This window comes from Hylobates moloch, unplaced genomic scaffold (assembly GCF_009828535.3).
Source record: "Hylobates moloch isolate HMO894 unplaced genomic scaffold, HMol_V3 SCAFFOLD_19, whole genome shotgun sequence".
In the NCBI taxonomy this organism is placed as follows: Eukaryota; Metazoa; Chordata; class Mammalia; order Primates; family Hylobatidae; genus Hylobates; species Hylobates moloch.
Window position 1 is genome coordinate 19622502 of NW_026652294.1, and position 25388 is coordinate 19647889.

Here is a 25388-nt window from a genome sequence, read left to right on the forward strand (position 1 = left end):
TGGGAATATATAGAAAAAATTATGGATATATGTGTATACATGGGTAAGGATACACACATGTACTTCCTTACTGTGTCTGCTGGGACGTAGAAAGAATGACAGCCCAGTAGCAACAAGCACAAAGGCCCGAGTGCAGGGCAAGGAGTGGGCCAGAGAGGAGGTTGAATGGCCGGGGAAATTCTACACTGAAGTCTGACATGAACCCCCTCCTTTGGAGATGGGCCAGCTCAAGGTCCAGGAAACTCGGTAAGTAACGACAAAGTGGAGCTGTCAGGCCAGGGAGGCTCAGCAGAAAAAATGCTGCAATGAGGTAATCCTCAAGAAAAAAAAAACTGGGACAAGGTGTCGTCAATGTCAAGTGGAAGCTCAAACAATGAAGAGAGGAGGGAAATGATATCATGGCTGAAGGCAGGGGCCTCAGGAATGCACTGGAATGGGCCATAACTCAGAGGGGGCAGGGAGGAGGTGATTTTATCACCCTAAGGCCATCTGAGAGCAGTGGCAGGTCTGGCCTGCCTCATGGGAGGAAGAGGTTGATTGGTGGAATAGGGCAGAGTTACTCTTTGAGAATCAGCTCCATCCCTTTCCTGGGAATACTTCCTTCTAGGGCAACTGCCTGCACCTCCTCTAGTTTCACAAACAATGACAGGGCACAGTAGTTACAACAGAGATGATATGGCCCATCAAACCTAAAATTACCACCTGGCCCTCTACGGAAAAACTTTGCTGAACTTTGGTCTAGGCAATCCAGGTAGTGCAAAAGCAACCACAGGCAATCCATAAATGGGCGTGCATGGCTGTGATCAACAGAACTGTATTTAGAGACAGGTGGCAGCTGGATTCGGCCTGTGGTTGTGGTTTGCCAACCCTAGCTTAAAGCACAAGCTACCCACACAGAAGCCTGTGGATGGAGGGACTTTCCAACTGTCCAGGGCTAACCCTTGCAGTCCTCAGATATGGAGCCCTGCACACAGTCAGTGCCCCATAAATTCTTGGCAACCAGGCAATGATTGGCCCTCTGGGGTCTCATCATTTCAAGTGGAACTAACAATAATAACATTCCAGAGTGAAAGACAGAGGGCTTGGAGCAAAGACCTCTCCCAAGAACGAGACAGTCGGCCTATTCCATAAGCCCCGTTCATCCTTATACCACAGCCCCATGTCCCCATGTAATCCATCCTTTGTTGAACCACCTCTAGGGTGGAGGCGGGCTGCTTTTCTCTGCCTGGCATTCTTTCCTTTTCCTTTAGATTCAGCACCTCTATTTCCACTGCATGCCTGCATGGTGGGACTCTCCATACTGGTTTTCTGCTTTTCTCTAATCAATAAAACACGATCAAAGTTGGACTAATCAGTACTTTTCCCATGGAATCACAATCTTGAGTTAAGCCTTGAAAATGACTAGGGCAGATTCATTTACCAGTGGGGATGCCATGAAAATTGTTTATTATTATTTCTGGCTGCCCACATTCCTGGAGCTACTCTGTATCCAATGTTTCTGAAATTGATAATTGAGTCGGGAGATTTTTTTTGTTTACTTTTTTAAAGTTTCTGATAAGCCATGGTTTTCTAGTAAATTCCCTTTAAAACCCCATTAAGTTAATGAGATGTGGTTTCTGTTGCTTGCAGGCAGAGAAATCTGGTTTACGTAATCTCCTAACTGGTCTTATTGGCTTCAGAGAAACCGTTTTGCAGCTCACAGCCTCATGGTCACCTTTATATAAATACAGATCAGATCCTTTGCTCAGAAAAGAAGAAAAAAAAAAAATCCAAAACCCTCAGCAAGGTATTCAAAGCCCTCCTTGATTTGTCCCCAAATTTCTCTCTCAAAGACATATATCCTGTGTGTACGTGCAGTTCCCTAGACATGCCAAGCACCTTTCTTGCTCTGGAGGAAACAGCCCTTGCTTGGTAGACAGATATCTGCCCAGGGATAAGCAGTGACTGGACATCAGCCCCTCAGCCACACTGGCCAGAGAAGAAGGGCAGTAAGGAGACAGGAAGGAGGATAATGATGCACCTTTGGGTGCAGGAGACAGCGGCTGGACATGCACCTCTGGGCTCCCTTCCTCCCACACTCCCCCAGCCCCTGCCCCAGAGACTCACATGTAAGCCTTGTAGTTGGATCCAATTTTCTGGACGCGGATGTCGTACTTGGAGTCGATGAAGGCCTCGGTGGTGGCGTAGGTTTTGGCCATGGCGACCACGCTGGTGATGTCCTGGAAGTCAAGCTGGTTTTCCACTTTGATCTGTGTGGGAGGACGAGGGGGATGAGTGCCACCCACCTCGCGTTCACTGAGCCCACCCCGTGCCAGGAACAAGCGCTCTGTCTATAGACACGAATTCCCTTCAGAAGGTCACCTGCTGGCAGGGGAGACAGACACCAGAAGCAAATCATTCCACCACACACCGCGCAAGCTGCAGAGAGGAAGGGAGCGATTCTGCTTGCGTGGTCAAGAAAGCTTTACAGAGGAGGTGAGCTCTGAACTGGGTTTGGAAGGATGAACACGTTTCAGATGGATGAGAGAGCGGGGCCATCCTCCAGAGATGCACAAGGAAGCCACAGTGGAGGAAAAGGGCAGGTGGCGCAGACTCGCTGATGGGGGATGCGGCACCGGCCATCAGGGAACAGACTGTGGAGGGCCACAGTCTCTGGGAAGGAGCTAGGATTTTTAGCCTGAATTTTCTGGAAAGCCACTGAAAGAGGGAGTGAAATTTAAACAAGGAAATGGCATAGTTTGTGTTTTAGCAAAATCACTGAAGCAGTTGTGTAGAGGATTGAATGGAGGGGTGTGATATGAGACACAGACGGACCAGTTAGGAAGAAGGGAGCGTGCTTGTGTGTGTGGTGTGTATGTGTAGGCAGCGTGCATGCTGGTGTGTGTTGTGGAGTTTGTGGGAGATGTCTGTGTGTGGTGTGTTTGCATGTGTTTGATGTATGCTATGTGTGGTATGTTCTTTGTGTGTTCATTTGGGGTGTGTGTGTGTGTGTGTAGTGTGTGATATATGTGTGTGTGGTGAGTTTGCTGTGTGTGCTGTGTGTTGTACATGTGGTGTGTAGTATGTGGTGCTTCTGTGTGTGTGTGTAGTGTGTGATATGTGTGTGGTGTGTTTGCTGTGTGTGGTGCTTCTGTTTGTGTGTGTGTGTGTGTGCATGCAGGCACACACTGGAGAGGCCAGAGGCTGGGAGAGAAACTCACACTGTTGACTAGACTGAGCCAGGAACACAGAAAGGTGTCCTGGGCTTGGGGAGAGGTCCCAGGAGAGCTTTCAAGGCCAAGCGCAGAGGACGAGGCCAAGGCTTTCGTGATAGTGATCTTAAGACAGAACAGAGGCTGACTCCCAGCAGCTGTGGACAGCTGGGCCAGCTGCTCCCTCCCACTGGCCATGGGAGCCCTGCTTGTTCAGAAGCGGCTGCCCCCTTCCCTGTCACCCTCATCCCGACAGCACAGGAGTTCTGATGCTGGGTCAGGGACGGGCAGAGCCCTGTGGAGTGGCTGGGCCCTGGGTGGTCCGCGTGGGGTTGGTCTCGGCCACACCCCATCTCATGTCCTTCCGATCTCCCTCTCAGCCCTTTTCTGCCTGCCCTTTGAGGCTCAGCGCTGCCTTGGTGACTCCGTCCCTCCCACAAGAATGCCCACTCACACTTGCACCAGCGTTGATGCTTATGCAGAGTCTTTACAGCTCTCCGTGGGGCCCAAACACGATTGTGAGCAGGCAGGCAGGCTGGGCACTGTCGTGGTCACTTAACAGATAAGGGAACTGAGAGTTCTTGACTTGCTCAAGGTTATAAAGCAGCTGAGCCCAGAGCTAGGCTGGAAACTCTGGACTCTGAAGGCACAGCTTTTCCTTGAACCGTCTTAGGGGTCTGTACGTGGGTGCCTGCCTGTTCTACCATAACGGACATAAACGGCAACAGGAGAGAGGTTGGACAAGCCATCTCTCTTCTTGGCTCTCTGAGTGATGACTCTAAGTCTTAATTTGCAGAGAAAATAAAGGTGACCAGGCAAGAGTTCCCTATTTTCCAGCCCTTTTCAAACTCAGCTACCCCACTTCTTCCTCCCAGCTGCAGTGGCGGTGGTGTGCCTCCTTCCTTTGTTCTGGGTCTTCTAAGCCCTTGGTTTTAGCTGGTCACCCAGCCTCCTCAGCCAGAGATTACTTTGCTCCAGTCTGTCGTGCAGGTAGATGTGCCTGAGTCTCCAAGCTCTGGCCAGTGAAACCTGGGTAGCTGTGATATTAGCAACCCCTGGGTGGTGCCCTGAAGATGAAGATAATCTTCCCCGTCCTTTTTCCTTCTTTGCTCTGGCTAGGAATGTGAACATGATGGTACGAGCAGCAGCAGCCATCTTGGGCCATGAGATGGAAGCTGCATGTTGAGGATGGCTGAGTAGAAAGATGGAAGGACCTGGGTCATTAGCACTGTGAAGTTCCCTATCAGTTCCCTATCAGCCCTCGACTCGGACTCTTACATGGGAGAGAAAGAAACTTTAATCTTGTTTGAGCCACTATTCTCTAGGTCTTTTTTTTTTTTTTTTCTGAGACAGGGTCTCAATATGTTACTCAAGCTGAGTGCTGTGGCATGATTATGGCTCACTGCAGCCTTGACTTCCTGAGCTCAAGCAATTCTCCTGCCTCAGCCTGCTGAGTAGCCGGGACTACAGGCGTGCACCACCACGCCCAGCTAATTTTTGATTATTTGTAGAGACAGGGCCTCACTATGTTGACTAGGCTGGTCTCAAACTCCTGGGTTCGAGCAATCTTTCCGCCTCAGCCTTCCAAAGTGCTGGGATTACACACTTGAGCCACTGTGCCTGGTCCCTATTACATGGGTCTTTGTTAAAGCAGCCAAATGACATTTCTGCTCATTATTTTTACTCTCTTGCTTTTCATTGATTCTTTATTCTTTGGATTAACGTGATCAAGAATCCACCATTCTCCTCAACATGTTCCTGCTTTTCAGAACCTCAGTTATGCACCACTGTCTATCTCTACTTCCTCATTCCCACTTGCCCCTCAACCCACTTTCTTTAGGTTTCACTTCCTACCATTCCCCTGAGACTGATTTGGCCAAGGTCCCTTTTGGTCCCCTCTTTAGCAAATCCCATAGAATGCACCTGGTCCTTGCCCTGCGTTGACCCTCTGCAGCACCTGAAATTGGTGAACTTTGGGAAATATGATTTCCATACCACTGTTTTCCCAGTTCTCACCCTTTCTTTCTGGCAACTTCTTCACAGTCTATGTTGCCACCTCTTCCTCCAATGCCCCTTTGATGGTCCTGGGGTTTCATCTCAGCCAGTATTCAGGGTCAGGTGGAGAGAATCGGAATTGCCAAAATGAAAGAATCGGATGAGCGTTTGCAGGGACGGCTTGTTTAATTCACCTTTCTGTCCCTGGTGGCCTTGGGAAGAACCAGAATTTCTTTGGCACCTTGGTTTCCTAGACAGCCCTGAGCACAGAGCGGGCTACCTCGGAGGTGTCTAGCTGTCCACAGCATCATTTTCCCGCTTTACAGTCACGATACACCCTGATATGGGGGGCATGTGTCCATCCAGGGTACATGCTACACTCTCTCTTCTCCCTGGCATCTTCATACCTCTGTGTGGCCACATTTTGGCCAACAAGATGTGAGCAGAAGAGGTGTATGAACTTCCAGGCTGTGCCGTTAAAGGGCAGGGGAGGGCTTTCTACTCCTCGCTTCTCTCCCCTTGCTGGCTGGAGTGTGGACCATCTTTGACAGTGTAGCTGAGGGCAACACACCAGGGATGGATGATCAATAAGATGGAAGAAGTCCATGGTCGTGAAACCATGGTGGTTCCACGCCAGCTCTGGGCTGCTTTTGTGCAGAGCAGAGAAAGAAAGTCCTCGTTTGTTTACGCCATTGTAAGTCTTTGTTATGGCAGCTGAAATTTATCCCAATTATTATACAAGCCCTAAGTAAATTTTTGTGGAATACATCATGCATTCTTTCACAGAGTAGACAAAGAGAGCAAAGGGAGAAAGCACAGACATAGTGGTTTAATGCAGGAGTGGGCAGCCGCCCTCTGGGAACCCTTCTCTTTTGTCTTCGTTTGAGTGGTTGTGCACTGGGGTCCAATTCTGTTCTCTCCAACAGTGAGCATGGAACCCAGGTCTCTCTCTCTCTCTCTTTTTTTTTTTTGAGAGAGAGTCTCACTTACTCTGTTGCCCAGGCTGGAGTGCAATGGTGCAATCTTGGCTTACTGCAACCTCTGCCTCCTGGGTTCAAGCGATTCTCTTGCTTCAGCCTCTCAAGTAGCTGGGACTACAGGTGTGAGCCACCATGCCTGGCTAATTTTTGTATTTTTAGTAGAGATGGGGTTTCACCATATTGGCCAGGCTGGTCTTGAACTCCTGACCTCAAGTGATCCACCCACCTCAGCCTCCTAAAGTGCTGGGATTACAGGCGTAAGCCCAGGTCTCTTATACACAGGCATTTCAAAGCTTCAGGAGAGGCCCTGGCCAAATGTCCCTTTTTATTTTATTTTCTATTTATGTTTATTTATTTTTTTAAAGAGACATGGTCTCACTCTGTCACCCAGGCTGGAGTGCAGTGGTGCAATCATGACTCACTGCAGCCTTGAACTTCTGGGCTCAAGCATTCCTCCCACCTCAGCCACTTGAGTAGTTGGGACTACAGGCGTCACCACATCCAGCTGATTTTGTTCTTTTTCGTTACAGAGGGCCTCCCACGTTGTATGACACCTGGGCAATAAAAAACCGATTTTACCCCTGGAACCACCATTTCTGTCTCCCCGTTAGACTGTGAGCTTCTTGAGGACAGACGAGTGTTGTCCCCAGCTGTTGCACTGGTGCCAAGCACATTGTACATGCTCTACACGAGTTTGCTGGATTGAATTTAAGAAGGTTGGATCAAGACCTGCTTATAATTTGGGAGGGGCGCAAGAAACTGGAAGGAAAAACAAGGGAGTTCCAAAAAAAGGCAAAGAAACTGTGTTTCAAGGAAACTTGTCTTTTATAAGGTGGCTATTTCCATGCATTCTTGGGTAGGTGCTACGCTCTCTGAGGGTTACTGCCTCCCTCACAAGTTCTTGAGAACCGGAAGAATTCAGGATTCTGGTGAAGGGGGCAGGTGGTCTGGAGCCTGTGTGGGTGGGTGCTGGAGGGGACTCTGGGATGGTCCTCAGGCCAGAGAGGGTAGTTGGGGTGAGAGGGCACTGGGGACACAGCCCTGAGGATGGTGAAATGGCTGCTAGCCTGGGCAGGGAGTCTTGGCACTCCGCTTTATTTACTGGCTGGAAATCCCTCCAAGGGTTCACAAAGACAAGCTGAAAACAGGAAGCCCTCAATGAGCTGTGATTCAAGATTACCCATTTGCTGCCCCAGGGGCTATGATGGGGCCACTGTGAACTCTCCAAAACAGACCCACCCACACCCTCGCCTCCCTCGCCCCTCTTCTCCCTTATCTCCTCTCTCCTCTCTCTCCTTTCTCTTGCGTCCTTGCCTTCTCACTGTCTCCTCCCTCCCCTTTCTCCCCTTGCCTCTCTCTCACACTCTCTTACTCTGTTTTGTTTTTTTTGTTGTTGTTGAGACAGAGTCTCGCTCTGTCGCCTAAGCTGGAGCACAGTGGCACAATCAGGGCTCACTGCAACCTCTGCCTCCCAGGTCCAAGCAATCCTCCACCTTAGCCTCTTGAGTGGCTGGGACTACTGGCGCATGACATCACGCCTGGCTATTTCTTCTTTTTCGTATTTTTTGTAGAAATGAAGTTTCCCCATGTTGCCCAGGCTGGTCTCGAACTCCTAGGTTCAGGCGATCCTCCCACCTTGGCCTCCCAAAGTGCTGGGATTACAGGCATAAGTCACCATGCCCGGCTACTCTTCCTCTTGCTTTTAACGTCATCTGTTTCCCTCTTGCACCTCTTTCCTCCTTGATTTTTCTTTGTTGCTTACTTCTTATCTTTCTCCAGCCTCTCCCTTCCACCTCCTTCTCTGTCTCCTTCAGTTTTCCTGACCTCTTTTCAATGTTGCCATTCTTCTTCTGCTTCTCATTTCTTCTTCATTCCTTCCTCTCTGTCTTTCCTGCCTCCTTCCCCTCATGGTCGCCCCATTCAGGTTCTCACACTCTTCTCCTCTCCTGCTTTCTGAACTGCTTTACCCTCTTGTGTGCTTGTGTGTAAACATGTGTGTATGTGAGTGTGCACTCATGCATGTATGCTCTGTCCTGAGGCTGAGCAAGGAGGGAGAGTGGAGACAGAGGCAGAGAAAGTGGAGAGAGGAGTCAGGATGCAATTCCAAATCTTCTGAATGGGTTTTGGCTCAGAGGTCTCCTGTTCCAAATTTCAAAATCCAACCCGGGATGGGAAAGTCATCTACATACTTAGTAGACTGTCTGCTACTTGCTTGAATATCTCCAATAGCAGGGAGCTTACTATCAGGCAGGGCAGCTCAATCCCTTTTAGGAAACCTCTAACCTGTTCTGGTGTATATCACACCAGGAATGAATGAATGACCTTCGTTATCCTATGGAGTAACGCTTAGCCCTCTGCCTTGTGTCTGCACTTCATCCACTTGAAGAGAGCCACCCAGGTGTGCATAAGTCATTCTTTCCTTAACCCATTCCTAATACGAGCTGCTTCCAGGGCCTTCACCATCATGAAATGCCCACATTTGACAACCTCTTAAACTACATAATACCCAGAATTACGCAACAGACCCCAGGTGCGGTTTCACCAACAGAGATCAGATAAGACTGTCCCCTCCCTCTATCCAGAATCCACCTGGCATATTCCTGCCTCAGGGCCTTTGCACTTGCTATTCCGAGCCTGCACAGGGTTTCACCATGTTGGCCAGGATGGTCTTGAACTCCTGAGTTCAAGCCATCTGCCCACCTTGGCCTGGCAAAGTGCTGGGATTACAGGCTGAGCCATGGTGCCTGGCCTCAGGTTATTTTATTTTATTTATTACTATTATTTTTTTGAGATGGAATCTTGCTCTGTCGCCAGGCTGGAGTGCAGTAGCACGATCTCGGCTCACTGCAACCTCTGCCTCCTGGGTTCAAGTGATTCTCCTGCCTCAGCCTCCTGAGTAGCTAGGACTACAGGCGCCCACCACCATGCCCAGCTAATTTTTTGTATTTTTAGTAGAGACAGGGTTTCACCATGTTAGCCAGGATGGTCTCAATCTCCTGACCTTGTGATCCGCCCGCCTCAGCCTTCCAAAGTGCTGGGATTACAGGCGTGAGCCACCGTGCCTGGCCTAAAATATTGATATTTTTATGCCACCTGTTCTAGAAAGAATTTATGGCAAATTTCAAAGATATATAACATACAACACGAGACGTAATTAAAAGCTGGGTGATAGCAATTCCACTATTAAAAATCCATCCTAAAGATATAATGGAAGACACATGAAATGGTATGCACGCAAGGCTGTTTATTGCAGCACTACGTGTAAAAGAAAGTTTTCTGTCAACAACTGGGCCATGTTCTATACTCTCAGAGGTTTATAGCTCCACCTTAAGCCTTGAGGACAGGATGAAGTTAGATGAGACCCTGAAGACAGGGGTGGGCGGCCTAGAGCTGTGGATGGAGCTGGAGGGATGTTGGGATGGTCCTCTGGCTAGAGGAGGCATTTGGGATAAGAAGATATGTAGGGCGGACTGCCACCGGGATGGTGCATTGACTGCTGACCCACATGCTCCTCAGCAGGGGACAGCTGCATCCATGGTGCTCCATGCACACAATCGAATGCTTTGCAGTCAGGGGAAGGCAATGAGGAGGATCTACATACTGCTATGGAGTGAAAAAAGTAGGGTGCAGAATAATGAGGATAACATGCAATCTTTTTTTTTTTTTTTTTTTTTTTTTTGAGACAGAGTCTCCCTCTGTCATCCAGGCTGGAATGCAGTGGCATGATCACGGCTTACTGTAGCTTCAACCTCCTGGGCTCAAGCAATCCTCCTGCCGCAGCCTCCCCAGTAGCTGAGACTACGGGCATGTACCACCACATCTGGCTAATTTTTTATTTTTTGTAGAGACAGGATCTCACCATGTTGCCCAGGCTGGTCTCAAACTGCTGGGCTCAAGCAGTTCTCCAGTCTTGGCTTCCCAAAGTGCTGGGATTACAGGCATGAGCCACCATGCCCAGCCAACATGTAAACTTTTATCAAGAATTTTTTTTGTGGGCAATGCACATATTTGATTAAAAAATACAGGCTGGGTGTGCTGGCTCACGCCTGTAATCCCAGCATTTTGAGAGGCCAAAGTGGGTGGATCACTTGAGGGCAGGAGTTTGAGACCAGCCTGGACAGCATAGTGAAACTCAGTCTCTACAAAAATACAAAAATTAGCCGGGTATGGTTGTGTGCACCTGTACTTGGAAGGCTGAGAGAAGAGAATTGCTTGAACCCAGGAGGTGGAGGTTGCAGTGAGCTGAGATTGCACCACTGTACTCCAGCCTGGGCAACAGAGCGAGACCCTGTCTCAAAAAAAAAAAAAAAAATGCAATGAAGGAATGAACCAAAACCAAATGAGAATGTTACCTATAGAGGGAAGGGAAGCGGGAGGTGATGGGGATGGAAGCTAGTCCTTACTGTATATATCTTGTTTTTATAATTTTGGCTTTGGAAGCAAGCAAAAATGGTTATTAACTATAAAACAAAATAAATCAACTGGAGAAAGAATTTCCTGAAAATACAAAACAAAATAAAGTTAGTCTAACAATATATCAAGCTAGCGGCTTAAACTTACAGAGAATTATTATTTCAAGTGACTTTGCAACAGAAAGCTGAGCACGTGGATCTCTGTGTTATTCCATTTCTTAGATGAATAAATTCTTACTATTACTTATAACCCACAGTATTATAATATACTTATTTGACTGTCCTTCATACTAGAATTTATTTCTTAACAGCCTGATCAGTAATTGGCACATGGTAGGTGTTCTATAATTTGTTTAACCACATTAAAAAAAAAAAAAAAAAAGCTCAACACAACAGTAACTATATGTCCCTAGCAGAAAAATATCCAAAAGATTTTTAAAAACTGTTAAGAAATATAAAATTTTATTCAACTTGTTAGTAATAATAATGGTATTGCTATTTTAAAGCCATTATAATAGTAATAATGATATTAAGACCCAAGATTTTTAAATGTTAAGAGAAAAGAGATACAATTTTAAAATAAAATAAATAAGTGTTGTAATCTAAGATTTGAATTCAAAATATCAGGATGAATTTATGATGTATTTTTCTCTTAAAAACATATATACATTTTTTCCTGCGTCTGCCAAAAAGGACTAGAAAGAATGGCAAAAAAAATAAGAATAAACATATTTAGCACCCAGATTGTGGTCTCTAAAAACCATTATGTTATTGAAAGGCTTCCATGGCTCCTTGGGGAAATGACTGATTCCAGGTTTGGGCAGAAAATGTACAAGATGAGTTCAAAACATCTTATCATGCTAGTAAAATGAAAGCTACCATGTCAAGAAGACACATAAATCAACTCAAAAGGGCTCCCATTAGCCAAAGATGGGATAACTTGAGTATCAGAAAGAATAGTGACTTCAATAGATTGAAATATATCAAATTGTTAATAACCAATGACAAAAAGGTCATTGGTCACGTTTGGAGGATGCTAAGACATTATCTCATTATTCTGAAAAAAATGGGTAAATAACAGTGATTAAGAAATGTTCTCTTTGACGATTTCTAGCTACTAAACACAAAAGCAAGAGAATTAGAAGATCATCCTTCTGCAGCCCCTAATGAAATAACAGATTGAGGCAATGCTGATCAATGCCAAGGCCATTGGGGAAAGGTTGATGGGAAATTTGATAATGTGTGGATCAGGCAGATGATACCTGAGCTCAAGGACCAATCTTAACATCTCAACAGAGAGACTTGTCAATCAGATGTGATGCAAGATAACAGCCCCCACCCCCACCCTGCACCAGGGAAGTATTCTTGCCAGAATCCAGAACCTGATTCAGATAAAAATCTCTGCATTTAACTACTAGTTTACAGGAAATGCAGGTGATAGAGGAACAACACGGAGCTGCCATTGGCCAAATTAGCATGTAGGAAATTCTACAGGAAAAATGGCCTCCCCCCACCAATAAATAAATGACAAGGAAAAAAAAAACCAGAGGAGAGTGAACTGTTACAGATCATAAGAGGCTTATGTCATACTAATCACGTGAATATGAAGGACTTGTCTGCATACAATGGAATACATCAATTATCAGGAGGCTGTTGAACACTGATGATATACTAGATGATATTAAAGAATTATTATGTTTTTAGGTCTTTGGCTACATTAGAGACAAAAAAAGAAGCTTTTATGTGTTAGAAATACTCACTGAAATATTTATGGGTGAAATGACTTGATATCTGAGATTTGCTTTAAAATATTCCAGTGATCTACAGAGACAGGAAGCAGAGGAGCAATTGCCAAGGACTTGGGGGAGAAGAATGGGTAGTCACTGCTAATTGATATGGGATAATGAAAATGTGCTAGAATTATACGGTGGTGATGGTTCCACCTTGTAGATATTCTAAAAAACACTGAAGGCCAGGTGCTGTGGCTCACGCCTGTAATCCCAGCACTTTGGGAGGCCAAGGTGGGTGGATCACGAGGTTAGGAGTTGGAGACCAGCCTGGCCAACACGGTGAAACACTGCCTCTACTAAAAATACAAAAATTAGCTGAGCGTGGTGGTGGATGCCTGTAATCCTAGCTACTTGGGAGGCTGACGCAGAAGAATCGCCTGAACCTGGGAGGCGGAGGTTGCAGTGGGCCAAGATCGCGCCATTGCACTCCAGCCTGGGTGACAGAGCGAGACTCCATCTCAAAAACAAAAAAAAACAAAGTGAATTTTATAGTATGAGAATGAGACCTGAAAAAAGTATCCAGAGGTGTTTGAGAGGAAGATTGGAGACGTACATAAAACAAAATTGACCATCAGTGGATAATGGTTGAAGTTGAGTCAAAGGTTTTTCTTTTTTTTTTAGTGTGAGGCAAAAGGTACATGGGGTTCCAGTTTACCACTTTCTCTTCTTTTGTATATATTTGAAACTTTTCATAATATACAGTTAAAAACAAGCAGGACTAAAGGAGAAAAACAAAGATGAGGACATAAAATTGTACTTAGACTGGGGTTAACAGTGGTTATGTCTGGATATAGATGTGACCCCTTTTTTGTGTGTCTGTTGAAAAAAAGAAACTTTGATCAGTAATATGATTTAGTCTCCCTAAGAGGAAAAAGCACTAGGTGCCTAAGAGATTTACAACCCATTCTTACAATAAAATCGTATGATTTTTCTCATTTTTCTCCTGAGCTCCTCCTATAGAGGGCACTGTGATATGTAACAAATGTAAGCCTCAACAATGCTCTCTGATGATTGGCGGTTTCCTATAATGTCACTTAGTTAGGCTTCTGCTTACTCTTCTAGAGCTACTATCACAAAATACCAGAGTGGCTTAAACAACAGACATTTATTTCCCAACGTTCTGGAGACTGGGAAGTCCTAGATCAAGGTGCTGGCATGGTCAGGTTCTGGTGAGGGCTCTCTGCCTGGCTTGCAGATTGCTGCCTTCTTGCTGTGTCCTCATGTGCCACAGAGAGAGAGTGAGCAAGCTCTCTGGTATCTATTCTTATAAGGACTCTCATCCCATCATGAGTGCCCCACCATCGTGACCTCATCTAAACCTAATTACCTCCCATAGATCCCATCTCCAAATCCCATCACTTTGGGGATTAAGGCTCCAATATATGGGCTTTAGGGGGGACACGATTCAGTCCAGAGCATCTCATGTCCTCATGTCCTCTCCTTAAAGTATGATTCAAAGAAAGCAGTTTGCAGATGGCCAATAAATGCAATGCAGTGATCACTTTGATCCATTTTTAAATAAAGCTTATTAATTACCTGAAAAAATTATATACAGACATGGCAAAAAAGGTAAAAGATATAAAAAGGAAATCTGGAAAAAAAATACTTCTAAACCTCAAGCCTCCTGGTGATAAGATTTCTTTGTATTTGTCTGGAAATATTCTATAAATATAATAATGTAAGGTGATAGAAATGGGTCTCATTCTGTCTCAGTCTGAGATGAATCAAGAAGACAAAGTTGCTATTTCCCAAAGTGTGCTACGAGAGACTGCTATAGTCAAGACCCAGCAGATTCACTCATGTTTATATAACAAGGTTAGGTTGCTGGAGATTAAGGAAGTTTTTTGAAATGGTGGTTTCTTTGGAAAATGTTGTGCCAGCCTACTCTGGCCTTTTGGTAGATAGGTCTGGTAAGAGAGTCTATGGGACACCCAGTGAGGTGGGGCTTGGTGGACTGGTGCTGATCCCTAGGGCATCTGTAGGTGAGCATCCCAGCCTTTGGGGTTGGCCCACATCCCAGAGTTTATCCAGGCTCAGAATGTAAATGCTTCCTGTGGACTACATTTGGGCTGTATGGGAGAAAGGCTGGCTTTGAGCCACTTAAAAATCTTACATGGGGGAGCAGCAGCTGAAGGAGAGACATCACCACCTCTACTGTCACCACCACAGTCCACACCATCACCATCTGTCACTGGACCACCGCCATCATCTCCTTTGAAAATTCCCCTTGCCCCGGCCAAATGTCAGGCTGATTTCCTCAAAATCTCCGGAGGTACCAGTGTCTGTTGAAGCTCTGCAGGCAGATGTGTGCAGCCTAGGTTGGAGAGATGGTGTCTTGCCATCTCTTTTTTGCATTCAGCCAAACTTGGTCCTGCCTCAGTGCCTTTGCATTTGCTATTCCTGCTGCTTGGAACAATTTTCCTGAATATTGTTCGTGGCTGGTTGCTTCAGGTTTTCAGCCCAGATGGTCCCTCAATAGGGGCTTTTTCCAAGTACCTGATATACAGTGGCTACTCCTCCCTGTCTGCTCTGGGAAGTCTCTACTGAAATCCCCTGGTTTATTATCATTTTTGTTACCACCTTCACCTCTCTGAAATTACTTGTCTGTTAATATATTTACTGCCTTTCTCCTCCACTAAAATGTAAGCCCATAAGACTAGGAAACTTCAGCCTATAAGACTAGGAACCCTTTTGCTAGGGAGGCAATTTACCGGCGTGTTTAAAAATGCAAGCTCTCTGTCCTTAGGCATCCTTAGTCACCTGCTCTGTAACGGTCCTTCCCGCCAAACTACTCACCCTGCCACTCCAGCTCCTACCCCTGCTCTCTTTAAAATAGCCAATCGGAATTAGCTTAGACTGTGTGGGCCAACCCTAGCCAATAGGGGAAAGACACAGCAGTAAGAACTAGCTGCATTAGGAATAAGACCCCCTTCCCCTCCCTTGTCTGGTGTGCTCTCACCATTGCTCCATCTGCGAGACACACCCTTCTATAGAAGTAAAATTGCCTTGCTGGGAAAAAAAAAATGCAAGCTCAAATCCCAACTCCATCACTTATTTGCTGCATGCCCTTGGGTAAGTTACTTAACCTCTCTGTGTCTCACTTTGCTCATCAACGAAATGTGGATAACTTGAACACTGGATTGCTGTTGAGCATTCAATGAGATACTACACATAAATGCACTAAAAGAGCACCTGGCTCATTGAAAATGCTCAATAAATGTTGTAACTATCATTATTATTCCTTTTTATACCCCTAGCACCCAGCATAGGGCCTGGCACATAGTAGGTCCTCCATAAATAATTGCTGAAAGAATGAATGAAGAGGCCAGTCATGAGAACTGTGGTGGGAAGAGAGTCTAGGCCGAGGAAAAAAGGAGGTGCAATAGCCCTGAGGTTGTTGCTGAAACTCACAAGCTGTAACAGAAAACTGGGTCTTAACATCCTCTTATGAAAGCTGAAGGCTAATAGGGAATAATGCTTGAAGAGGGGGCATCCCATCTCCCCGAGAGAGGAACACAAGGAGTGAGGCCAAGATCCTTCCCAGAAAGTGACTTGGAATCAATCCTGATACAGAGACACATGAGCAACTGAAGCTTATTGCCCTATTTCAATCACCCAGAAAACATTTAAGGCAACCATGACCAGTTGCTCACCCTGCTGAGTTTCTCTCCAGCAAGCCTCCATAGAAGGCCCAGCTTAGAGCATGCTCCCTCCTGGTGTGATGGCTGGGACATACTGGTTTTTTTAAAATAAAGATAACTGCATGAGGTAATTTACTGAACCAGGTTATTTACAAATCAGTAAAAAGTCAGGAGGATGCGCACCAAAAATAATCACCGTAGGTTCAGAACAGTCACTCTGTGGCCTTTCTTTCTGGCAAAAATTAGCTGGCAGGGCCAACTGGATGTTCAGGCCACTCCTAGTTGGAGATAATAAAACCATAACCCAGGCACACAAATGGATGCTTGTTTTCCTGTTTTTATAACAGGAAGGCATGCATCCAGCTCATTCCAAAGTGGTATCAGCTCATTAAGAAACTAGTCGGATGGGGTCAAGGGGGATGGACTAAATCTCTGTTTTACCTCCCAGGAAATTCTTAACCAGCCTGCATGTCCCAGACTCTCAAGACAGGATTAAGTACAAGTTCTGCGTGACTAATATTAATACCAGGTCATGCTCACAGAGTTTAGCTCAGAATCAATTCCTGAGCTCATCAAAGGCTTAGAAGAAGCAACGGGGACTTGCAAAACCCTAAAGCAGAGGTTCCCAAGCCTTCTTGGTTTATGGTGCCCATCTCAAGAATTTTTTCATGGCATTCTTAGGGCCAAAGAAGTACTAAGCAGATTCATGTATTAAGTAGTTAGAGCGAAATAGCTTAATAAGTGTTTACATCCTAACAATTTAGCAACCATTTGAAAAAAAGTACGGAATGTCTTTATTTCATTCCTAAATAACTACAATTACTTACTAATGGGATGTGTGTGCTTATTGGGCAGTGCACAAATTCCTGACCCTTAGAATCAGATTGGACACCATTACCCTCATTTCTTCTCCCACGTGATTTTCACATGGTACTTAGTTTTTGGCACAACCACCACCAAAAACTCAGCTTCACAAAGATGCAACATCACTGAAGGAAACATATGATCTAATCTAGAAACGAAACTACTTCGGCCATTAATTTGCATGGCGTCTGACAGACACTGAGAATTGCTATGTTTCCTTTGAAAATTAAAAATATACTGTGCTACCCCCATGAGTCTGTGGCGCTCCAGGACTTCTTAGTGTAGAGTTTTGGAACTGGAGCCCTAATGTGATGACTTTTGGAGTTCTCCCCTAACAGTAAATAACAGAAGTCTCTGGTGTTATGTCCCAGGGAAAAAAGCCTGACTGCCCCTCATGTAAAACATAGGTCTGAGAAACCTATGGGGTGGGCTGGGGGGAGGAAGTATACCCATATACCCAATGACCCAATCTATAGTTTTCTTTTTTTTTTCAGAGATGGGGTCTTGCTGTGTTGCCCAGGCTGGTCTCGAACTCAAATGGCCTCAAATGGTCCTCCTGCCTTGACCTCCTAAAGTATTGGGATTACAGGTGTGAGTCACTGCACCCAGCCTAGTCAATCTATACTTTTAAAAAGTCCACATTTTAGGAAAATTAAAAGGACATCCCACTTTTTAAGATGGTATAAACTCTGTTCAAGATAGATGCATCAGGACCATGTTCTTAGCGCATGCAAAGGTGGGCTAGTTAGTGAGAGTAGGCTCGCTATTTAGAATAGTCCTTAAACATATCTGAAAAGAAAATGTTGCTCAAATGGTGTATTAAAAAGATTATTAAAGTACCATTCCTATCATGAAGGAGTTCACAGTCCATGGGAGAGGCAGATACATGAACAGATCATTCTATAGAGGGTGACCAACACCGCAAAGGGCATGCAGCTGAGGGACCCTGATTCACAAGGGGAGGGGGAATGGGCACAGAAGTCTTCCCCGGTGAGAGGATGGAGTCCACCTGAATTTTCTTTGTAATGATTATGGAGATTAACCTGCAAAATAACAATTCACAGTGGGTGTTGGCATGGGGCTTTATCTCATTTTCACACTCATTCTTTCAAGACATCGTTCCTGCTTTTTATTGGCCATTAACTATGTGCCAGCAACTGTACTGCACAGTTTACATGTATTATCTCAGTTAATCTTCAAAACAACCGGATGGGCCTCTGGCCATGACGTATCCAGACAAGCCCTGTCTCTGTAAACAACTATAAAACTGGAAATAATTTATGAGGCAGCTGTTTCTAGGCAGCAGAAATAGGCAATGCAAGGCTGTGATCCTAAGAAGAGGGGAATTGGGAGGGGAGCCTCGTGTTCACCTGGTGCCTTTCCCAGCCTCGTCACATGCCACTCTGCCCTTGCCCATGACACTCCAACTTACTGCTCTGGCACTTCCTAAACAACCCAAACTCTTTCCTGCCTTTGGGCTTTTGCATCTGCTGTTCTCTCTACCCAGAAAGTTCTTCTCCATTGTTCTGTGTCTGGCTGGCTTGTTGTCACTTTTCATACGTTTTGTGTAAGTGTCGCCAGGTCAGAAGTTTTTTCTCTGATAGTTCTGTGTTTTTCTCTCTTTTAACAATCTCTTCTTCTCACCAAGAAGTACCAAGTTGAGTTTGTAACTGTGTATTTATTTGCTTGCTTTTGCACTGTCTGCCTATTCCACTAGACTATGACTTCTCTACCCAGGGCTTAGCACAGCACCTAGCACATAGTAGGTGCTTAATAAATAGCTGTTGAATGAAAAAAAGAAAGAAGGATTAGATTGGCCCCTCTCCTTCCTGGAGCAAGTGAGGGAATGAGGAGTTAGGAGGAAAATTGGGAGAAAGGCAATTCCTCCTTCCTCTTTACAATGTTACTGAAGCTCAGAAACCCTGTAAGGATATATCTGAGAAGGCTTTGGGAAGGATTAGGGACATGAAAACAGTGCATGTCCACTCAGTAGAGCCTCTCGGCAATCTTGGGAGGGAGATGTTGTCCCTCCCATTTCACGGATGAGGCTCAGAGATGTGAAGAACTTGCCTGAGAGCACCCAGCTAGTAAGTGGAGGAATGAGGATGTGAATCTGGGACTGGAGAATTCAGAACCCCATGATCTGTCCATGATCTTGCCCTGGTTTGAATGCAGAGGATGGAGGCAACTTTTCTCTTTTCCTATCTTTTCTCTTTCCTATCTTTTCCCTTCCCCACTTCCCCTCATCTGGGTCTTTTGCAAGCTCCAGTGACAGATGGGCTTGAGCTGGCAAAATGCAGGTTTTCAGAGTGCCATGGGGCAGGTGCCTAGTCTCTTCCTGGAAGGACCCAGGAGGGCAAGCTGTACCAGCCAAACTCTATTGCCAAGGTATCCCCCACTGGAATCATGGCCCTGATGACTCAACCCAAGGGCCCCTTGGCCAAGGCAGACTGTGCCAGGGGACCCTAACATGGCTGGGGCTCAGGGCTGACTCACAGGGCAGGCTGCCACCACCTGAGTCACCCACCCCACCTCTGGCTGGAGAGAAGAGGCTGGGGAGGCTGGGGTGGGGCACTGGTCTGGGACCATGTGACTCAGCCTGTGAATAAATAATGATGACAGTGATTGTAATAACAAAAATGATGGACAGTGACAGCTACCTCTAACGAGTGCTTTCTATGTGCTGGGTGCTATTCTATGCACTATATACAGTATTCATTTAGTCTTCATAACAATCCTATGAGGTAAGTACTACTATTCCCATTTCATACATGAACAACTGCAGCCCAGCAAGGTTATGTCATTGGCTGCAGGACTCACAGCTGGAACAGAAAAGCTGAGATTTCAACTAGGTCCTTCTGACTCTAAAGCCCAGACATTCATTCAGTTAATATTTATTGAGCCCCTACTACAAGCCAGACACTGTTGTAGACACCAAGGAGACAATGGCAGGGTTGGGTGGGAAGATAAACAAATAGATATATGACATATTAGGTGGAGATGAGAGATGAGTGCTACTGTTAGAGTAGCTAGTCAGGCAGACATGAGGAGGGCCAAGAGGACTCTTCCCCACCCACCAGAAATGTCAGGTGACTTTCAGGTGATGGTCAGGCAGTTTTTGTCTCACTAAAATAATAATTGGTTGCAGCTGGCACCAGGGAAAGGCAGTCTCCTACTAGATAGAAAAAACCTTGGCCGGACACAGTGGCTCACGCCTGTAATCCCAGCACTTTGGGAGGCCGAGACGGGTGGATCACGAGGTCAGATCGAGACCATCCTGGCTAACATGGTGAAACCCCCTCGCTACTAAAAAAAAAATACAAAAAAATTAGCTGGGCGTGGCGGCAGGTGGCGCCTGTATTCCCAGCTACTCGGGAGGCTGAGGCAGGAGAATGGTGTGAACCCGGGAGGCGGAGTTTGCAGTGAGCCCAGATCGCGCCACTGCACTCCAGCCTGGGAGACAGAGCGAGACTCCGTCTCAAAAAAAAGAAAAGAAAAGAAAAAACCTTAAACTGGTGATCAGCAGCTTCCTGATTAGATCTCAGGAGTTGGGCGAGTGGGCTTAAGCCTGTCAGGCCTCTGAGCCCAAGCTAAGCCATCATATCCCCTGTGACCTGCACGTACACATCCAGATGGCCGGTTCCTGCCTTAACTGATGACATTCCACCACAAAGGAAGTGAAAATGGCCTGTTCCTGCCTTAACTGATGACATTATCTTGTGAAATTCCTTCTCCTGGCTCATCCTGGCTCAAAAGCTCCCCTACTGAGCACCTTGTGACCCCCACTCTGCCTGCCAGAGAACAACCCCCTTTGACTGTAATTTTCCTTTATCCACCCAAATCCTATAAAATGGCCCCACCCTTATCTCCCTTCCCTGACTCTCTTTTTGGACTCAGCCCGCCTGCACCCAGGTGAAATAAACAGCCATGTTGCTCACACAAAGACTGTTTGGTGGTCTCTTCACACGGATGTGCATGAAATTTGGTGCCGTGACTCGGATTGGGGGACCTCCCTTGGGAGATCAATGCCCCATCCTCCTGCTCTTTGCTCTGTGAGAAAGATCCACCTATGACCTCAGGTCCCCAGACCGACCAACCCAAGAAACATCTCGCCAATTTCAAATCCGGTAAGCAGCCTCTTTTTGCTCTCTTCTCCAACCTCCCTCACTATCCCCTCAACCTCTTTCTCCTTTCAATCTTGGCGCCACACTTCAATCTCTCCCTTCTTTTAATTTCAATTCCTTTCATTTTCTGGTAGAGACAAAGGAGACACGTTTTATCCATGGACCCAAAACTCCGGCTCCGGTCACGGACTGGGAAGGCAGCCTTCCCTTGGTGTTTCATCATTGCAGGGATGCCTGATTATTCACCCAGGTTTCAGAGGTGTCAGACCATGAAGGGATGCCTGCCTTGGTCCTTCATCCTTAGCAGCAAGTCCCACTTTTCTGGGGAAGGGGCAAGTACCCCAACCCCTTCTGTGTCTCTACCCCTTCTCTGCCTTTCTGGGGGGCAAGAAACCCTCAACCACTTCTCCTTCACCCTTAGCAGCAAGTCCCGCTTTTCTGGGGGAGAGGCAAGTACCCCAACCTTGTATCTCTGTGCCCCAATCCCTTATTTCTGCACCCCGACCTCATATCTCTGCACCCCAATCCCTTATTTCCATGCCCCAACCTCTTATCTCTGTGCCCCAATCCCTTATTTCCGTGCCCCAACCTCTTATATCTCTGTACCCCGATCCCTTATTTCTGTGCCCTGACCTCGTATCTCTGTGCCCCGACCCCTTCTCTGCTTTTCTGGAGGGCAAGGACCCCCCACCCCTTCTCTGTGTCTCTACTCTTTTCTCTGGGCTTGCCTCCTTCATTATGGGCAAGCTTCCACCTTCCATTCCTCCTTCTTCTCCCTTAGCCTGTGTTCTGAAGAAGTTAAAACGTCTTCAACTCTCACCTGACCTAAAATCTAAGCATCTTATTTTCTTCTGCAATGCCGCTTGACCCCAATACAAACTTGACAGTAGTTCCAAATAGCCGGAAAATGGCACTTTCAATCTTTCCATCCTACAAGATCTAAATAATTCTTGTTGTAAAATGGGCAAATGGTCTGAGGTGCCTGACGTCCAGGCATTTTTACACATCGGTCCCTCTCTAGTCTCTGTTCCCAGTGCAATCCCAAATCTTCCTTCTTTCCCTCCCGCCTGTCCCCAACCCCAAGCGTCGCTGAGTCTTTCTAATCTTCCTTTTCTACAGACCCATCTGACCTCTCCCCTCCTCCCCGGGCTGCTCCTCGCCAGGCTGAGCTAGGTCCCAATTCTTCCTCAGCCTCCGCTCCTCCACCCTATAATCTTTTTATCACCTCCCCTCCTCACACCGGGTCCAGCTTACAGTTTCATTCCGTGACTAGCCCTCCCCCACCTGCCCAGCAATTTACTCTTAAAAAGGTGGCTGGAGCTAAAGGCAAGTCAAGGTTAATGCTCCTTTTTCTTTATCCCAAATCAGATAGCGTTTAGAATCTTTTTCATCAAATATAAAAATCCAGCCCAGTTCATGACTCGTTTGGCAGCAACCCTGAGACACTTTACAGCCCTAGACCCTAAAAGGTCAAAAGGCCGTCTTATTCTCAAAATACATTTTATTACCCAATCTGCTCCCGACATTAAATAAAACTCCAAAAATTAAATTCTGGCCCTCAAACCCCACAACAGGATTTAATTAACCTCGCCTTCAAGGTGTACAATAATAGTAAAAAGTTGCAATTCCTTGCCTCCACTGTGAGACAAACCCCAGCCACATCTCTAGCACACAAGAACTTCCAAATGCCTGAACCGCAGCGGCCAGGCGTTCTTCCAGAACCTCCTCCCCCAGGAGCTTGCTACAAGTGCCAGAAATCTGACCACCAGGCCAAGGAATGCCTGCAGCCCAGGATTCCCCCATCTGTGTAGGACCCCACTGGAAATCGGACTGTTCAACTCACCTGGCAGCCACTCCCAGAGCCCCTGGAACTCTGGCCCAAGGCTCTCTGACTCCTTCTCGGTTTAGCGGCTGAAGACTGACGCTGCCTGATTGCCTCGGAAGCCCCGTAGACCATCACGGACGCCGAGCTTTAGGTAACTCCCACAGTGGAGGGTAAGTCCGTCCTCTTCTTAATCAATACGGAGGCTACCCACTCCACATTACCTTCTTTTCAAGGGCCTGTTTCCCTTGCCTCCATAACTGCTGTGGGTATTGACGGCCAGGCTTCTAAACCTCTTAAAACTCCCCAACTCTGGTGCCAACTTAGACAATACTCTTTTATGCACTCTTTTTTAGTTATCCCCACCTGCCCAGTTCCCTTATTAGGCCGAGATATTTTAACCAAATTATCTGCTTCCCTGACTATTCCTGGACTACAGCCGCATCTCATTGCTGCCCTTCTTCCCAATCCAAAGCCTCCTTTGCGTCCTCCTCTTGTATTCCCCCACCTTAACCCACAAGTATAGGATACCTCTACTCCCTCCTTGGCGACCGATCATGCACCCCTTACCATCTCATTAAAACCTAATCACCCTTACCCCGCTCAATGCCAATATCCCATCCCACAGCATGCTTTGAAAGGATTAAAGCCTGCTACAGCATGGCCTTTTAAAGCCTATAAACTCTCCTTATAATTCCCCCATTTTACCTGTCCTAAAACCAGACAAGCCTTACAAGTTAGTTCAGGATCTATGCCTCATCAACCAAATTGTTTTGCCTATCCACCCCATGGTGCCAAACCCATATACTTTCCTATCCTCAATACCTCCCTCCACAATCCATTATTCTGTTCTGGATCTCAAACATGCTTTTTTTACTATTCCTTTGCACCCATCATCCCAGCCTCTCTTCGCTTTCACTTGGACTGACCCTGACACCCATCAGGCTCAGCAAATTACCTGGGCTGTACTGCTGCAAAGCTTCACAGACAGCCCCCATTACTTCAATCAAGCCCAAATTTCTTCCTTATCTGTTACCTATCAGCAAAATTCTTATAAAAACACATGTGCACTCCCTGCTGATCATGTCCGATTAATCTCCCAAACCTGAATCCCTTACAAAACAACAACTCCTTTCCTTACTAGGCATGGTTAGTGCGGTCAGAATTCTTACACTAGAGCCAGGACTGCACCCTGTAGCTTTTCTGTCCAAACAACTTGACCTTACTGTTTTAGCCTAGCCATCATGTCTCTGTGCAGTGGCTGCTGCCGCCCTAATACTTTTAGAGGCCCTCAAAATCACAAACTATGCTCAACTTACTCTCTACATTTCTCATAACTTCCAAAATCTATTTTCTTCCTCATACCTGACGCATATACTTTCTCCTCCCCGGCTCCTTCAGCTGTACTCACTCTTCGTTAAGTCCCACCATTACCACTGTTCCTGGCCCGGACTTCAATCCGGCCTCCCACATTATTACTGATACCACACCTGACCCCCATGACTGTATCCCTCTGATCCACCTGACATTCACCCCATTTCCCCATATTTCCTTCTTTCCTGTTCCTCACCCTGATCACACTTGGTTTATTGATGGCAGTTCCACCAGGTCTAATCGCCACACACCAGCAAAGGCAGGCTATGCTATAGTACAAGCCACTAGCCTGCCTCTTAGAACCTCTCATTTTTTTTCCATTGTGGAAATCTATCCTCAAGGAAAAAACTTCTCAGTGTTCCATCTGCTATTCTACTACTCCTCAGGGATTATTCAGGCCCCCTCCCTTCCCTACACATCAAGCTCGAGGATTTGCCCCCACCCAGGACTGGCAAATTAGCTTTACTCAACATGCCCCGAGTCAGATAACTAAAATACCTCTTAGTCTAGGTAGACACTTTCACTGGATAGGTACAGGCCTTCCTACAGGGTCTGAGAAGGCCACCGCAGTCATTTCTTCCCTTCTGTCAGACGTAATTCCTCAGTCTAGCCTTCCCACCTCTATACAGTCTGAAAACAGACCAGCCTTTATTAGTCAAATCAGCCAAGCAGTTTTTCAGGCTCTTAGTATTCAGTGAAACCTTTATATCCCTTACAGTCCTCTGTCTTCAGGAAAAGTAGAATGGACTAAAGGTCTTTTAAAAACACACCTCACCAAGCTCAGCCACCAACTTAAAAAGGACTGGACAATACTTTTACCACTTTCCCTTCTCAGAAGTCAGACCTGTCCTCAGAATGCTACAGGGTACAGCCCATTTGAGCTCCTGTATGGATGCTCCTTTTTATTAGGCCCCAGTCTCATTCCAGACACCAGACCAACTTAGACTGTGCCCCCCCAAAAAATTGCCATCCCTACTATCTTCTGTCTAGTCATACTCCTATTCACCATTGTCAACTACTCATACATGCCCGGCTCTTGTTTACACTGCCGGTTTACACTGTTTCTCCAAGCCATCACACCTGATATCTCCTGGTGCTATCCCCAAACTGCCACTCTTAACTCTTGAAGTAAATAAATAATCTTTGCTGACAGGACTATGCTGAATTTCCTTAGGCAGTCTCTAATTAGATGTCC

The 25388-nt window shown here is 46.3% G+C and overlaps 1 protein-coding gene across 6 annotated transcripts in view; it reads right to left on the bottom strand.

Moving 5' to 3' along the window:
* SYN3 (synapsin III) overlaps positions 1-25388 on the bottom strand; it is a 565053-nt gene that overhangs the window by 31453 nt on the left and 508212 nt on the right. For all 6 annotated transcript variants that reach the window (XM_032140020.2, XM_032140018.2, XM_058431176.1 and 3 more), the window contains one exon: positions 2107-2249. In XM_032140020.2, the coding sequence (XP_031995911.1) occupies positions 2107-2249 (143 nt within the window). The remainder of the gene's footprint in view (positions 1-2106; positions 2250-25388) is intronic.